The 16,984-nt window shown below is 50.0% G+C and overlaps 1 protein-coding gene across 11 annotated transcripts in view; it reads left to right on the forward strand.

Moving 5' to 3' along the window:
• Positions 1–16,984, forward strand: part of LOC147659352 (splicing factor U2AF 35 kDa subunit-like) — a 189,953-nt gene that overhangs the window by 21,537 nt on the left and 151,432 nt on the right. For 5 of the 11 annotated variants that reach the window (XM_086951808.1, XM_086951813.1, XM_086951807.1 and 2 more), the window contains exon 3: positions 13,297–13,355. The exons of the other annotated variants lie outside the window; for them this stretch is intronic. In XM_086951808.1, the coding sequence (XP_086807934.1) occupies positions 13,297–13,355 (59 nt within the window). The remainder of the gene's footprint in view (positions 1–13,296; positions 13,356–16,984) is intronic. 11 annotated transcript variants of the gene reach the window in all.

Raw genomic sequence — 16,984 nt, forward strand, 5'->3', positions numbered from 1 at the left:
CGAAAGATGAAGCTTGATCAAGTGGTTTGCCGGTGTGTGAGCTGCCTGTTAGTATTGCTTGTTACTTGCTGCCCACAAATGCAGTATTGCTTGTTACTTGCTGCCCACAAATGCAGAACTGAGTGATCGTGCACTTCTACTGTGAGATAGCTATTGGTAAAGAAATCCAGTTTGTCGTCCATGTCTATAGAGAATCCCTTGCTTCATGCGCTAACGGGTATGTCTGTGCGTATATTGTATTTCTGTAGCGCAAATCTAGCCACAAGGCAGCAAATCACTACACATGGTCAAAGGCAAGCTGAAAGTCGGCGAGTAATAGAAGAAAAAAGAGAGTTGTTGCTGGGTACTGTATTGTGATTGTGTCATTCAAAGTGGTGATATTTCAACAAAAGGAGAGTAGGCGAAAGCTCCAGGAAGCCTTACTATCTCCGGGATGCAATAACTAACTAACCACGGTAGCTCCCCTCTATTTTAATTGAATCAGGGATTCAAGTTCCAAAACCGGCTCACATAACCCTTGGGGTTGGAAAAGGGTCCTCGCACACACAACTTTATTTTATGCTTCATCATTGGTGACTGTGTGTCCTGCAATTGTGAGTTTGCATGAATGTGTGCATGCTGTTTGACACTTAAATAAAAAAAACACCAAAACAGGGAACTGTTAGTATAGTCCTCCTCGTATTGTTTAGGGATATCTTGATACCGACAAAGGCTGCATGTCCCATCTTGGAAACTCAAAATGGCCGTGACATATAGACAAGGACATTACCACCCCGGACGTCCACCTAGGTACTACCATAGTTACTTGTTTTTAACCTTTCAAGGATGACCATCATTAAATAATCTCTTAGCGCTCCCAAATCAATTGCTGCGCCCACCCTAATGTAGTCATTCCTGGCGTGAGGGTCTAATGATGAAGCATGTTAGTGTTTCTGGGTAAAGACCTTTTTAGGTCTCGCCTGTCGATGCGCATGCGCATCGAGCAAGGCGAGAGTATTGGGACTTATCCACTCTTTATCCACACTGCAAGGAATCGTGGCGATTCCTTGCAGTGCCCGTGACTTTTAAGCTCAATGCGCATGCGCATTGAGCTTAAAAGCGCGTGCACGTCCGTCTTTGTTTACCCGCTCCGCCCCCTCCCCTTCCCGCCGTGTCGCATTTCTCCTCCCCCCTCCCCTCTCTTCCCTCCGTCTTGTTTATTTTACCCGCTCCGCCCCCTCCCCGCCGTGTCGCATTTCTCCTCCCCCCTCCCCTCCGTCTTGTTGCCTATGGGCGGCTGTGCTGGCAAGCAGCGCTGCTTCCTCTCCTCTTTCTGTTGAAACAAACAGCAGGGAGGGGAGGCGTTTCCAGGGCCAGCTCACTCTCGCTCTCTTCGTCTTGTTAGGGTTTTCACCACCAGAATCAAGGAGTGACAAACCAGCCAGTATGTACATTTTCAATTCAGAACGCCACCTTTTTTATGCACACTGATTTACACAATATTTCTGCGCAGTGCCCCGTTATTATTTCAAGGCGCTACATTTGCTCGTGACAAACATCTCGCAAACCATTTCAGCGAGCAAAGACGCGCCTCGCGCTGCCTGCGTCTATGTGACAGCGCGAGACGCTTCTTAAAATAGAGCAGCGGTCGCTGAGCTCCGGTTCAAGCCCTCGTAAACTTTATTTTTTCAATGCAATACGTCTGTTCCAAAACAAGCAGGCCCTCGGCCCGCCGCTGCACACAGGCTCCGTTGTGCCGCCGCGGTGAATCACTCCTCCTGCAGGCGGCTGATCTCCTGGGGCTGGCGGGAGGCCAGGGCAGCTGCAGCTGGGCCTTGCTGTCTGTTCTCCAGGCCTGGGGGGCAGGAAGGCTTGGCGCTCACCAGCGCGCCCTGTTATGAATGCTGCCTGTACCCAATGTGCCCTCGTTCCTCGCCTGTGCCCGGACCCCGTCTTTTGCCTCTGGCTGTGGAGCGCTTCTCTCTGTTTCCACCTCGTCTCCCCGAGCGGGGGCCGCACCTGGTACCCCCTCCAGCCTCACACCCTTTACGCTTCCTGTCTAATGAACTGTGTTTCCATCACTGGTCTCTCTCCCTGCCAATGTCGCCTTTCTCTCCCATTGCCCTCTGTCTATGACCCTTCACCAGTCGCTGTCTCTTCTTCTCTGCCCGTCACCTCTGCAAGGGGGTCTCCTTTCTTCATGCCCTCCCGTCCTTTGTTGACATTGTCACTCTCAGCTCTCCTCACGCGCCCTCTCTCCTGAAGTGTCAGTAATCGCGGCCGCCGTTTCTCCCTCCCCTCACCTCTCTCCCTTCTTCCCTCGATCTGTCTGTAACAGAGTCACTGCTCCTCCCACTCTCTCTCTCTGTCTGCCTGACGCCCTCTCGCCTATCCTCCTATCCTGCCATCTCTCTCACATCCTGACATCTCTCTCACATCCTGACATTTCTCTCACACTCTCTCCCATCCGGCCATCTCTCTCTCCCATCCTGCCATCTCTCTCCCTTCCTGACATCTCTCTCTCCCATCCTGCCATCTCTCTCTCATCCTGCCATTTCTCTCACACTCTCTCCCATCCTGGCTGCTCTCTCCCATCGGGCCACCACCCTCACCCTCACTCACCCTCACTCACCCTCAACCCCTCACCCTCAACCCCTCACCCTCACCCCCTCAACCCCTCACCCCCACTCGCCCTCACCCTCAACCCCTCACCCTCAACCCCTCACCCTCAACCCCTCACCCTCACTCACCCTCAACCCCTCACCCTCACTCACTCACCCTCAACCCCTCACCCTCACTCACTCACCCTCAACCCCTCACCCTCACTCACTCACCCTCAACCCCTCACCCTCACTCACTCACCCTCAACCCCTCACCCTCACTCACTCACCCTCACTCACCCTCAACCCCTCAACCCCTCACCCTCAACCCCTCACCCTCAACCCCTCACCCTCAACCCCTCACCCTCAACCCCTCACCCTCAACCCCTCACCCTCAACCCCTCACCCTCAACCCCTCACCCTCAACCCCTCACCCTCAACCCCTCACCCTCAACCCCTCACCCTCAACCCCTCACCCTCAACCCCTCACCCTCAACCCCTCACCCTCAACCCCTCACCCTCAACCCCTCACCCTCAACCCCTCACCCTCAACCCCTCACCCTCAACCCCTCACCCTCAACCCCTCACCCTCAACCCCTCACCCTCAACCCCTCACCCTCAACCCCTCACCCTCAACCCCTCACCCTCAACCCCTCACCCTCAACCCCTCACCCTCAACCCCTCACCCTCAACCCCTCACCCTCAACCCCTCACCCTCAACCCCTCACCCTCAACCCCTCACCCTCAACCCCTCACCCTCAACCCCTCACCCTCAACCCCTCACCCTCAACCCCTCACCCTCAACCCCTCACCCTCAACCCCTCACCCTCAACCCCTCACCCTCAACCCCTCACCCTCAACCCTCACCCTCAACCCCTCACCCTCAACCCCTCACCCTCAAACCCTCACTCGCCCTCACTCGCACTCACTCACCCTCACTCACCCTCACTCACCCTCACTCACCCTCACTCACCCTCACTCACCCTCACTCACCCTCACTCACCCTCACTCACCCTCACTCACCCTCACTCACCCTCACTCACCCTCACTCAACCCCTCACTCACCCTCACTCACCCTCACTCACCCTCACTCACCCTCACTCACCCTCACTCAACCCTCACCCACCCTCACTCACCCTCACTCACCCTCACTCAACCCCTCACTCACCCTCACTCACCCTCACTCTCACCCTCACTCTCACCCTCACTCTCACCCTCACTCACCCTCACTCACCCTCACTCAACCCCTCACTCTCACTCTCACCCTCACTCTCACCCTCACTCACCCTCACTCACCCTCACTCACCCTCACTCACCCTCACTCACCCTCACTCACCCTCACTCACCCTCACTCACCCTCACTCACCCTCACTCACCCTCACTCACCCTCACTCACCCTCACTCACCCTCACTCACCCTCACTCACCCTCACTCACCCTCACTCACCCTCACTCACCCTCACTCACCCTCACTCAACCCCTCACTCAACCCCACTCAACCCCTCACTCAACCCCTCACTCAACCCCTCACTCACCCTCACTCTCACCCTCACTCACACCCTCACTCTCACCCTCACTCACCCTCACTCACCCTCACTCACCCTCACTCACCCTCACTCACCCTCACTCACCCTCACTCACCCTCACTCACCCTCACTCACCCTCACTCACCCTCACTCACCCTCACTCACCCTCACTCACCCTCACTCACCCTCACTCACCCTCACTCACCCTCACTCACCCTCACTCACCCTCACTCAACCCCTCACTCACCCTCACTCTCACCCACCCTCAACCCCTCACCCACCCTCACTCTCACCCTCACTCTCACCCTCACTCACCCTCACTCACCCTCACTCACCCTCACTCACCCTCACTCACCCTCACTCACCCTCACTCACCCTCACTCACCCTCACTCACCCTCACTCAACCCTCACTCTCACCCTCACTCACCCTCACTCAACCCCTCACTCTCACTCACCCTCACTCACCCTCACTCACCCTCACTCACCCTCACTCACCCTCACTCACCCTCACTCAACCCCTCACTCTCACCCTCACTCACCCTCACTCACCCTCACTCACCCCTCACTCTCACCCACCCTCACTCACCCTCACTCAACCCCTCACTCTCACCCTCACTCTCACCCTCACTCACCCTCACTCACCCTCACTCAACCCCTCACTCTCACCCACCCTCAACCCCTCACCCACCCTCACTCACCCTCACTCAACCCCTCACTCTCACCCTCACTCTCACCCTCACTCACTCACCCTCACTCACCCTCACTCACCCTCACTCACCCTCACTCACCCTCACTCACCCTCACTCACCCTCACTCACCCTCACTCACCCTCACTCAACCCCTCACTCTCACCCTCACTCAACCCCTCACTCACCCTCACTCTCACTCACCCTCAACCCCTCACCCTAACTCACACTCACCCTCACTCACCCTCAACCCCTCACCCTCACCCACCCTCAACCCCTCACCCACCCTCACTCTCACTCACCCTCAACCCCTCACCCTAACTCACACTCACCCTCAACCCCTCACCCTCACCCACCCTCAACCCCTCACCCACCCTCACTCTCACTCACCCTCAACCCCTCACCCTAACTCACACTCACCCTAACTCACACTCACCCTCACTCACCCTCACCCTCACCCTCACTCACCCTCACCCTCACTCACCCTCAACCCCTCACCCTCACTCACCCTCACCCTCACTCACCCTCAACCCCTCACTCACCCTCAACCCCTCACTCACCCTCAACACCTCACTCACCCTCAACCCCTCACCCTCACACAGTGCAATAGGTCTCGGAGCATTTGAGTTAGAGCTTTTAGAATTGTTTATGGCTTTTTTTATTTGTAATTCTTTAGCATTGGCTACAGGAAACAAAAATGCTAAAGATTTACAAAAAAAACCCATAAACAATTCTAAAAGCACTAACTCTAATGCTGCGAGACCTATTGCATTTCCAATGCTTGTTATAACCTAAAGGGTTATGCAACCAGGGTTTTGGAACTTGAATCTTTGATTCAATTTAAATAGAGTGAACGTAATGTAATGTAATGTATGTAATGTATGTGGTCGTGTAAAGCGCACTGCTGCCCTGAGGCGTCGTGGCGCTGTAGACCGCTGGGGAACCCGTCCTGGCTATCCCTGTGAGATGGTCCCTACTGGGTATCTCCAAGGTGAAACCAGGCATCCCCGGCGAATGTGGGGGCCCGTTGTAGAGATGAGGCAAGCTAATGCCCAGAGTTGCCGAGTGTAAACCCTGGTTAGAGTAGGCACCGAGGTGAGAATTATCGAGTCCGCTGACCCTGGTCCACGACCCTGCCGCGTCGGGAATTGAACCCTGGTCCCAGGCCGTTCTCTGTTTCCGGGTCTGCCGCCTCTAACCAGTGAGCCACACCACTCACCTTGGTTATTTAATTTATTTCAAGAGGCCAGACGTTAAATCTTTCCTAATTTGGGACAGCCTTGGGTCCTGACGGATACAGGGATATTTTGCCAAATCCTGGGTGGTTAGATTGAACGTACCTGTTTTGTTTATCCTTTATTAGACTTCTTTGTCTGATTGCGCCCAGGTTGCTGGTGTGCTGGGAACCACAGCGTTGGTGAGCTTGTCTGCAAGATTAGGGGGGTGGGGGGAGCCGGTAGTGATGGCTTTGTAACCTCTTTATTTAGATTTTTATATAGCTCTTGCAAGACCCAGGGGTATCGGAGTGCTTTACAGACATGATCGAAACAGTTTTGAGGAAACCTGAGATTCAGAAATCACGGACTTGTTCAGCGTTGGGTCACAGAAGTTCTGGAGAGGAGCAGGCCTACAGTATGTAGTAGGCTAGGTGTTGATTGAGGAGAAGATCTTTTAGTAGCCTTTTGAAGCTCCTATAGGAGGGGTTTCTCCTAATCTGGACTGGGAGGCCATTCCATATTTTGGGAGCTTTGCCCGAAAAAGTGCTTGCAAGGGCTTTTTGTTTGTGTTTTCTGGTGGGATGAGCAGAAGACTATTAGTGCTTCTTAGATTTCTTGACTGGTCTGCCTTTGATAGTTTGTCCGCAAGGTAGGCTGGTTTCCCAGTTTGGAGGACTTTGTGCTTGAGCTAGGCTGTTTTGAAGCTGCAGCAGGCTTTGTTCAGGAGCCACTTGAGATTTTTTAGGGAGAGGGAGATGTGATTGTGTCTTTTTACTCTTGTTAACATCCTTGCTTCTGCATTTAGTGTACCTCTTGAGAGGGCTAGGTGCGACTTTGTGGTGCCAGTGAGAGTGGCTTTCCCATAAACCAGTTTAGTTCGTACCGTCGCTTGTGTGTCGGTTTATAGGTCATTCAGGGACAGGAAGGGTTTGATTTTGTGTAAGAGTTTTAGGTTGTGGAAAGCACTCATGGCTGTGTTTTGTGTGTTGATTCATGTTCAGATTTGGGTTCAGGGTGATCCCCAGAGATTTGACGGATTTAGATAGTGTCAATTTACAATTCAAAGCGTCAATGATTTTTAGCAACTCTTGGGTTTGTGTTGTCTGTCCACTTTTGGATAGGAGCAGGGTTTCCATCTTATCTTGGAAGAGTTTCAGGTGGTTGTGAGAGAGCCAGTTTTGGGCTATTGTGAGAGTTTGGTTTAGTTTTTGTATGTCTTCTAGTGAGGAAACTTCTAGGTAGAATTAGGTGTTGTGTGCATAGAGGTGGTAGAGGATGTTTGCTTTCGTTATAGTGGTGAGGGGTTCCATGTAACTATTGAAGCGGGTAGGTGAAAGGACTGATCCTTGGGGGACACCTTTGTTTATGGTGGATGTGTCAGAAGTTGAGTTGTTTATTTCGGTTTGTTGGGAGCGATTATAAAGATATGAGGTGAACCATTTCACGACCAGGCCAATCGCTCCAAACCACATTGGAAGAGATTCGAGAAGCACCTTGTGATCGACTGTGTTGAAGTCCACTAATAGGTCAAGGAGGCTAAGTAGGCAGCATTTATCGGAATCCAGCGACTTGTGAATGTTATCTGCTATAGAAAGTGAGGCTGTTCCAACTACATTCTTTTCTAAAACCTGATTGGAAAGAGTCGGGAAGATTGTTGGAGTTGATGTGTTGGTTGAGTTGGGAGAGGATGCATTTCTCAAGTATTTAAGCCAGGAAAGGGAGGTTAGAGATGGGCCTGAACTTGTTGTGGTCCTCCTGGTCAGTACCTGGTTTCTTTAGCAAAGTAGGGACTTGTCCTAGTTTGATTCAGTCAGGCATTATCATATTGGAAAGGGATATTGGAAAGGGACTAGGTGCTGAACAGAACAGCTTACCCGCATTTACGATACTTGCAATGTGTACATCAACCATGGCATGCCAATTTAGCATCAGGAATATTCTGCACATGACATTAGTCATTAGTGCACCAATAAGTAAACTCCTTCAAGAACCAGTATCCTGGAAAGGTTAGTGTGAGTGTGGATATAATAAACATAGGTCAATACACAATCGGGCAGAAAAAATGCAACATTTATGGAAGGTCAAAATGATTTTGCTTAGTGCAGAACAGACTACACACACTTCTCAGATCAAAACCACTATGCCTTCCTGGTGCTAACTTCCTTAATGCAATGCATGAAGCCTGAAGAGTCAAATATGCTCTTCTTGTTATAAAACGTGCGGAATTGCATCACAAAAATAATCTTTACAAAGCAACGTAGACTACAAGGTAATAATACAATGGCAAGAATGCCTTTGTACAGCTGGCAGAGGGAGCCAATGGAGTTCCGTCAGAGTAAGGGTGAGGTGATCATATTTCTTCAGGCCCTGGAGGAGACATGCTGCAGTGTGTAAGGGGTTGCCACCATCCAGATGTAACAGTACAAGGGTTTGAACAGCAGACCTGAATCTGCTTTCTGAAAGAAATATCACATATTGGGCTCAACTTGTGTGTGTTTATTTATTTTTAGCAATGCAGTCTGTAAGAGAAAGGTTGGTGTCCAGGGTGATTTGGCACTTGGGGAGAGTTTGGGTTCAAAACTGTCGAGATTTATGGTGGTGTTTTCCTTGAGGGAGTGGTTGGTGTCTAGGGGGAATCAGGGTGATTTGGCATTCGGAGAGAGTGTGGGTTTGAAACGGTCATGCTTCCTGGCAAGGAGCAAGCTTTGTACTGTATCTCGTCCTTGGCAAATAGGAAATTAGTCTTGGTTGAGCTTCGGGCAGTCACTGGACATTCAGGTCTGGTTGATGTGTAAGCAGTGTTTTTTGGTTTTGTATTGTCGAATCTTGATTCTGTCTCCTGTGGGTGGAGCACCAAGCAGCTCCTTGTAAAAGTTGAAGATGATAGGAGACAGTATACGACCTTGGGGGACACTACATGTGATAGGGATCTTTGGTGACCTGGCGGTGTCCACGTGAACAAAGTTCACCACCCTCAGAGGCACCCTCATCTACAGACCCCCGGGACCACGCACACAATTCAGCGAAGACATCGCCGACTTCATCAGCCCGCACGCCCTCCTCTCCGCTGACTACATCCTCTTCGGGGACCTCAACTTCCACCTGGAGAACAACAACGACCGCAACACCACCACCCTGCTGGACAACCTCGCCAACCTCGGTCTCAAGCAGCTGGTGGCCACCGCCACCCACTACGCCGGACACACACTCGACCCCGTGTTCTCATCCAGCAAGGACATCACCTTCAGCCACGCCACCGGACTCCACTGGACGGACCACAGCTGCGTCCACTTCAGCTTCAGAAGGACCACGATCCACCACCACCAGCAACAGTTTGCACGCAGAAGCTGGAACAAGATCACAGCCGACTAGCTCGTGACTTCCCTGAGCATGAACCCCCCCCACCAGCGCAACGAACCCAAGCCAGGCGGCCACCAACCTCGCGAAGTGGATCAGCAACTGCGCAGACGACCTCGCCCCTCTGAAGACCCCGCCTAGCAGACCCGGCAGCAAGAAAGCCCCATGGTTCACCGACCAACTCAAAAGCTCCAAGAAGAACTGCCGAGCACTCGAGAGAGCCTGGCGCAGAGACCCAACACCGAACAACATGACTGCCCTCAAGCTCGCCACCCGAAAACACCACCAACTGATCCACGCCACCAAAAAAACTGCATTCAAGGAACGACTGGACAACAACGCACACAACAGCAAGGAACTCTTCAACATCGTTAAAGAGCTCTCCAACCCCAACGCCGGAAACGACATCACTCCTTCGCAAGACCTCTGCAACTTCCTCGCCTCCTACTTCCACAACAAGATCGCGGACATACACAACAGCTTCAGCACTCAATCGACGCACGCCACGACTGAACCACCGCCCCCCACCCACCACCCTACGCGCCTGGACCCCGATCAGCACCGAAGACACCATCCGCACGATGAACTCCATCCACTCCGGATCTCCGACCGACCCCTGCCCTCACCACGTCTTCAACAAGGCCGACGCTGTCATCGCACCCCACCTGCGGGACATCAACACCTCCTTCGACACCGCTACCTTCCCGGAGAGCTGGAAGCACGCCGAACTCAGCGCTCTACTAAAGAAGCCATCAGCCGACCCCACCGACCTCAAGAACTACCGCCCCATCTCGCTGCTCCCGTTTCCTGCAAAAGTCATCGAGAAGACCGTCAACAAGCAGCTGGCCGCCTTCCTCGAGACGAACGGATCCCTCGACCTCTCGCAGTCTGGCTTCCGGGCCAACCACAGCACCGAGACCGCCCTGATCGCAGCCACCGATGACATCCGAGCCCTGCTCGACAACGGAGAAACAGCGGCCCTCATCCTCCTAGACCTCTCCGCGGCCTTCGACACTGTCTGCCACCGTACCCTAGTGCGGCGCCTCAGCAACGTCGGAATCCAGGAGAAGGCACTGGAATGGATCATCTCGTTCCTCGCCGGAAGGACACAGAGTCCGCCTCCCCCCGTTCAGATCAGAAGCCACCGAAGTCATCTGCGGCGTTCCTCAAGGCTCCTCGCTCAGCCCTACCCTCTTCAACGTCTACATGAGCCCCCTCGCAGCCATCGCACGCCAACACAACCTCAACATCATCTCCTACACCGACGACACCCAGCTGATCCTCTCCCTCACCAACGACCCCGCCACCGCCAGAGCCAACCTACAAGAAGGGATGACAGACGTAGCCAAGTGGATGATGAACAGCCGCCTGAAACTGAACTCTGACAAGACGGAAGTCCTCTTCCTGGGATCTTCACCCTCCGCCTGGGTCGACTCCTGGTGGCCCCCCGCCCTGGGCAGCGCACCCAAACCAACAGACCACGCACGCAACCTAGGCTTCATCCTGGACTCCTCCCTCTCCATGACCAGACAAGTCAACACCGTCTCCTCGTCGTGCTTCAACATCCTGCGCATGCTACGTAAGATCTTCCGGTGGATCCCCACCGAGACCAGAAAGACGGTCACCCAGGCCCTCGTCACCAGCCGTCTGGACTACGGCAACTCCCTCTACGCCGGAACCACCGCCAAACTCCAGAAGAGACTCCAGCGGATTCAGAACGCCTCAGCACGACTCATCCTGGACATCCCCCGTCGCAGCCACATCTCCGGACACCTGAGAGATCTGCACTGGCTCCCGGTCAACAAGAGAATCACCTTCCGTCTCCTCACCCACGCACACAAAGCCCTACACAACCAAGGCCCAGGATACCTCAACAGCCGCCTCAACTTCTACGCTCCCACACGCCAGCTTCGATCGACCGGCCACGCCCTCGCCGCCGTCCCCCGCATCCGAAGAGCCACTACAGGAGGAAGCCAAGACTTGGAACTCCCTCCCGACCCACCTCCGCCTGACCCAGGACCACCTTGCCTTCAGGAAGCAGCTCAAGACCTGGCTGTTCGAGCAGTAGCGGACCCCCTTCCCCTACCGCCTTGAGACCCTCCGGGTGAGTAGTGCGCTATATAAATGCTTTGATTGATTTGATTGATTGATTGAAGTTAACATTCCCTCTTGCCATTTTATTAGGAAGTAAACTAGAAATTATTTGGCCATAACCTAATATTGGTAGATCCCATAATTATATGTGGCTACAGGGAATAACTTGCTGCTCTTTTGTGTGTGATACTAGAGAGCATATCACATTTTACGTTTTTGTCATGCTAACAATCCTTTCCAATATTATACGCTGAAGTCCAGGAGGCTTATGCATTTATAATGCTGGGGTCATGGGAGCCTGCTCCTGCAGGGCTATCCAGAACTTGAGTAGAGGTCTGACCCCATTCCTGTTGCCAAGCAAGGTGTAACAACTCCTGGTGGACTTTTAGCAGCCCTGGATATAATCTGCAGAGAACCTTATTCCCTGCTGCTTGCAGTGACTTTGATTGTTCCTGTTGGTCCGTTCTACTACTGTGAGCAGCAAGAAAGAAGACAACCTTTGGCCCACAATGCTTTTGCATTGAAGGAAGTTATATGCTGTCCGCTATGTGGTAGGGGTACCTGCAGAGAAGGAAAATCGTAGCAAGGTAGCCATAATGCACCAAAAAATCCTAAATGCTCTATTGGCATCTCTGTGTGTGCGCTTTGGTCATTCCAGGGCTAAAACAACATTTCATGTTAACATACATAAGAAACTAAATGGACCAAGTAAGGATCTTCATTCAAGAAACGTGTTTGAGGAGAGCTATTTCTTCAAGGGCCCAGTACCAATCATGTACACCCACCACCACAGGCTGCTGTTGCAGTTGGAGTGATATCATGTACTGAACTCTAAACACTGCTGTGTCGAATGCAAGCTTCTTTGAATCCAGTTGTTGAATATGAAGGCTTGAAAAAAGCCTCAATCTTCATAGTTTGCATTCCCACACCACCTTCTCTCAGATGTAAGGATTTCCAGTCCTGGGATTTGTTGTCATTGATATTATTTTTATTCAGTGCTGAAAATTATTTTTGTATCCCTCAATGTGGCCCCTAGAATGGTTAGTTACTAGCTTTAACACGTTAATAAAGTGAGAAAAGTGTGCTTCGTATTTAAGCATTGTAAAGGTAATTGCATCGCAATGCCTCTGAACTTGTGCACACAGGGGCCTCCATGCCTGAATCTACCTGCCTTGGCTGCTTTTAACCTTTTCGAGAAAGTGTCTGAAATCTGAGCCACTTTTCTTCTCACCAATATCTTAAAAATGGCAAGCTATTTTCAAAAGCATTTTCCAAATATTTGGGTCTCCCTCTCGAATTGGGAATCCTTTAGCTCAGCTGTACGAACTGATGCTGCACATACCTGTAAGAAATGGAGATTATGCAGCTTCCTAGAATTTTATTCTTGGGGTGACTAGATTTTCACATACTTGTCTCAGTGTCTGAATGATTTGGCATCACTAGCCCAGTAGTCTTCTTATAACGCTCCCTTGCTTTCTTACCCCGTCAGTTGAACAAACCTTCATTGGTGACATCAATATCTGAAACACATCATCTGCCCCTTTGTGGTGTTTGTTAGATTGTGGTGAAAGAAGAGGAGACATCTGATGGTGACACATTGTGCGCAGAACCGTTCTAGACCATATGCTAAGAACAAACTCTGAATATCTGTCAGAAAATCTTATTTAGGCATTTTCATGGACAGACACACCAAGACTCATTAAATGTGTCTGTCCTTTTAATGAACAGTTTGCAGATTGTGTCGCATGTAAATGAAATGCAAAATCAAACTCTGAAGAGTAACTTGCAAGTGTGTGTTCCGCGGTGAAGTGTATAAAATATTGGTGGTGTATTTCAGTGGGGTCAAGTGCTGTGGTGATACTACTTGTCCTGCTGGGAGAGGCACTCCTCTGAAAGGTAATTGTTCCGATTTCTTTGTATTAGCTTTGCTCTTATGCAATAATATGCTTTTGGTCATCGCTTGTTTGGTGTCCTAGCTTGGGGTCTTTCTATATGAATGGGCAGGCAATCCTGACTGGGTGTCACTTTGGCCGTTTCTGTGGGCTTTATGGGTGCATGCTCTCCCCACTATTCCACCCCTCCCCCCACCCCCACCCTCTGGGCCTACAGACCGAAACTAACGATTGGCTGTTTTTGTGGCTCATGCAGGTTTTTTTTCAGATTTACTTGTTGCAGTTTTTCTCTCTTCACTTCCTCCAGCACCAATATTTAGGGACACTTGAATTATGTGTAGTGTGGCATATTTTGTGATTGTATTACATCATTATTTTTTCATTTTTACACTTAACATGGTCTGGGCATTGGTTTCACCTCCTTAGTACCATTGTTCTACCCAAATATAGCAATAAGCAATCAAAAGATGACCAGTGAACCGTTCCAAAGGGCCTTCCGCTGCTTACCAACACATGTTGCTGCGTTTTTAGCAACCTTTGAACTGTTTAAGCTAGAAACATGTTTGTTTTTACAATCTGCAGAATATGCCGCAGGTGACTGTTTATTTGTCAAATCTATGATTATGTGAAAAACGCCCGCAGCCACACAATTGCATCATTCCAATGGCCGTGCCAATAACTTGTTCCTGTACTCCTCTCTTGATCTCCTTTGTCTCCACGTTGTGTTCACCTTAGCACCCTCTCCTTCCCTTCCTCCACAGTGCATGTAGAGATTTATTTGTCCCACATACAGCTGCTTCAACTTCTTCAATGCTTTATTCTATTTCCTCCATTCCTTTTTAATCCAATCCACCGGTCGCTCTCAAGTCTCCTACTTCTGCTTGCTTTGGCTCCTCTGTGTTCAGCTTTGCATCCTTAGCCTTCATCCTTTAATCTGCAGTGCTACCCTCTCTTTTCTGCTATCCCACATTTACCCTCCATTGTCGAAGCTTTTTCCTCCTCATTCCCTTCTTCGGGTCCTGTTGTCGATCTATGTTCTCCCAACCTCGCCTGCCTGAACTCCATGTTATTTTCAACTTTGCAACCTTTCCTTCATTGTTATTAACTGTATCCACTCATTCTCTTTGTCATCTTGAACTACTGTAGTTATCTTTCCTTTAGGTAACTTTTTTGTTTACCTTTTAGGCTTCAGTATTCATTGCATGGTTACCTCCTCTTGCCCTTGCTACTGTGGGTGGGAGGGTGCCTTTCTCTTCAAATCTCCCTGACCAGACTAACCATGACTGTCGCCTCCTTTACTCTCTTCTACCATCGGCGAGTAGTTGGCACACAAGTCTGCATTCTATCAGCTTGTGCAGTCCCTCTCTTAACCTTACTGCCCAGTATTACTGTGATTGTCCCTTCTTGGACTGATGGGGAAGTTCCGCCCATAAATGTCTTCTTATAGCCTACACTTGTTTTCTTGCTAGGGGTTACCAGCTCATGGTCCAATCCTGTTTGTTTTTCTATGCTTCTTCGTTAACTCAATCCTTGGCCTCTCTTCCTTTTTCCATCTGCTGCTCAAGCTTATCGATTGTGTTGGTTTATGCCATCCCAATTAATGTTGTTTTGTCTGGCTTCCAATTATGGCTGATGCTTTGGTTTCTTTTTTGCCTCTGTTGTTGTAAATTGACTTCCTAAGTGGCAGTAAATCGCACTGAATGAGAGTGCACGGTCAAGTGTTAGATTATATGGAAGCTTTGTATTTGACAATTCGCACTGCAGGGGTGCAGTCGGTCTCCATTGTGTATGTATGGATTCTGGTATTCCACTAAATCTAAGAAAATGTTGCCTTTAAAAACATTGTTATTCTGCTATCCAGTGAAATACCCTGGATGGTCAGGCTTGACTCCAGTTACACTGCTATCCTTAATGCAATGCATGCTATATTCAGGTAGAGACTTGAAGCTCCGTCCACTCTCCGCCATTTTTTTCCATTGGCTTGTGTCATTGTCCACAGTAAACTGTGGCTTTTCATTGGCCAATAGGCTTAGTACACCCTCATTAGTGCCGCATTCTCTAATTTTTACTTGGTAGGCTTTAATTGCAGCCTCCCAGCACTTTTTTCTCAAATAGCTTTGTCCTGCCTGCTGAAGCAGGCGTCACGCGCTCTCTCCTAACGCTTTACATTTTCTTTTATAGCGCAGCACACATTTGCAATGCAAGAGGATTCGCATTTACGAGAGTTTAAGTTATTGGCATTGTAAGTGACAATGCCTTTTATTTATCTGTTTAAAAACTACACATTCATAAAAAAATGTTTGTCCCCCCCCCCCCCCCCCACCGCCCCCCCCCCCCCCCCTGAAAACCGTGGCTTTATTTTGAGGGGATCGTGTCCCCTTTTTTCCCCCTCTCAACCTACCCCTCCATCTCGGTCTACCTCAGTACTGCCCCTCTCCAGCTATCCTCCTTTCTTTTTCAAAGTATGGATATAACTTGTCCACAAAAACATACTATTTTGGTGGAAACAGTATTTTAACATTTTGACATTTCATCATGATTGAGTTTTTTCATCCTCTCTTTTATTTTTTGGGAAATTAGTAAAAATAAAAGAATTGAGTTCAGTTCAGCACATGATCCTGACCCAAGCATATCCTTCTGAGCTCCATCTGGTTAGGGTTTACTTTGAGGTATATGGGGGGATGACAACCTTGCAGGTGTTGTGTGGTACCTTCATCCTTGCCAATGGTGATGCTTGCCTACCTTCATCCTTGCCAATGGTGATGCTTGCCTACTGGCCCCTCTTGATTTACCAGGAGCGTTCAGTATCTTCAATCATTACGCTCTGTCGAACACTTGTTGCTTCCATACTTGGATATGCATGGAAGTTAGTGCTTGGATTCGTTCACCGTATTGTCTCTGTGTGAGAAGCTTGAATGTTCCCCTGAGGGATACAGTGTTCCATAAGGATCGGTCCTAGTCCCCATTTCACCACAAACTATATGGAGATGTTGGAACCTAGCTGACTATTTTGTTCTCATTCATCAAAGCGTAGTTGACACTGCTCTTCTGAAGATAACAACTCGGTGGACTGGTATCTTACTCACTTGTTGGTGAGATTCACTTTCTTTCGCAAGGTAACTACTTCGTAAGCTGAATTTTTTCTTGTTCTACGGTAATTGCCCCCTTTCATCCCAATTCATTACTTTTACTATGCTTTTGAAGATATTACTTGTTCTCGTGTTTTTTGGCAAAGTTCTGTTTGTTTTACACTAGATATACATTGCACTCTGTGCTCCCGTCACAGAGCTGACGGAAGATGCCGCTTATGAACTTCACTTTCAGAAGCGGGAAGACTTAGTCCAATCAAATGAGTTTATATGGGAGGCCTTGGTCCTTGTTCTGTCCTAGTTAGGTTTCGGAGATCGCACGACTTGTGGGTCTAATCCATATTTCCCGCTGCGCACACAAGAGCCAATCTCACCTCAGCAGCCCATATTATTGTGAGTGCAAAAGGCCTGACCACAGCAAGACTTTATTGGTCACTGTCATTGCTTGCACAATTGAACCTCTAGTTATTTATCTGGCATCTTACCTCCATGTCAGATTAATTGGCAACAGTCGTTTTTGTACAATTAGCTTGACGCTCTATGA

The sequence above is a fragment of the Lissotriton vulgaris genome, unplaced genomic scaffold (genome assembly GCF_964263255.1).
Source record: "Lissotriton vulgaris unplaced genomic scaffold, aLisVul1.2 SCAFFOLD_1061, whole genome shotgun sequence".
NCBI lineage: Eukaryota > Metazoa > Chordata > Amphibia > Caudata > Salamandridae > Lissotriton > Lissotriton vulgaris.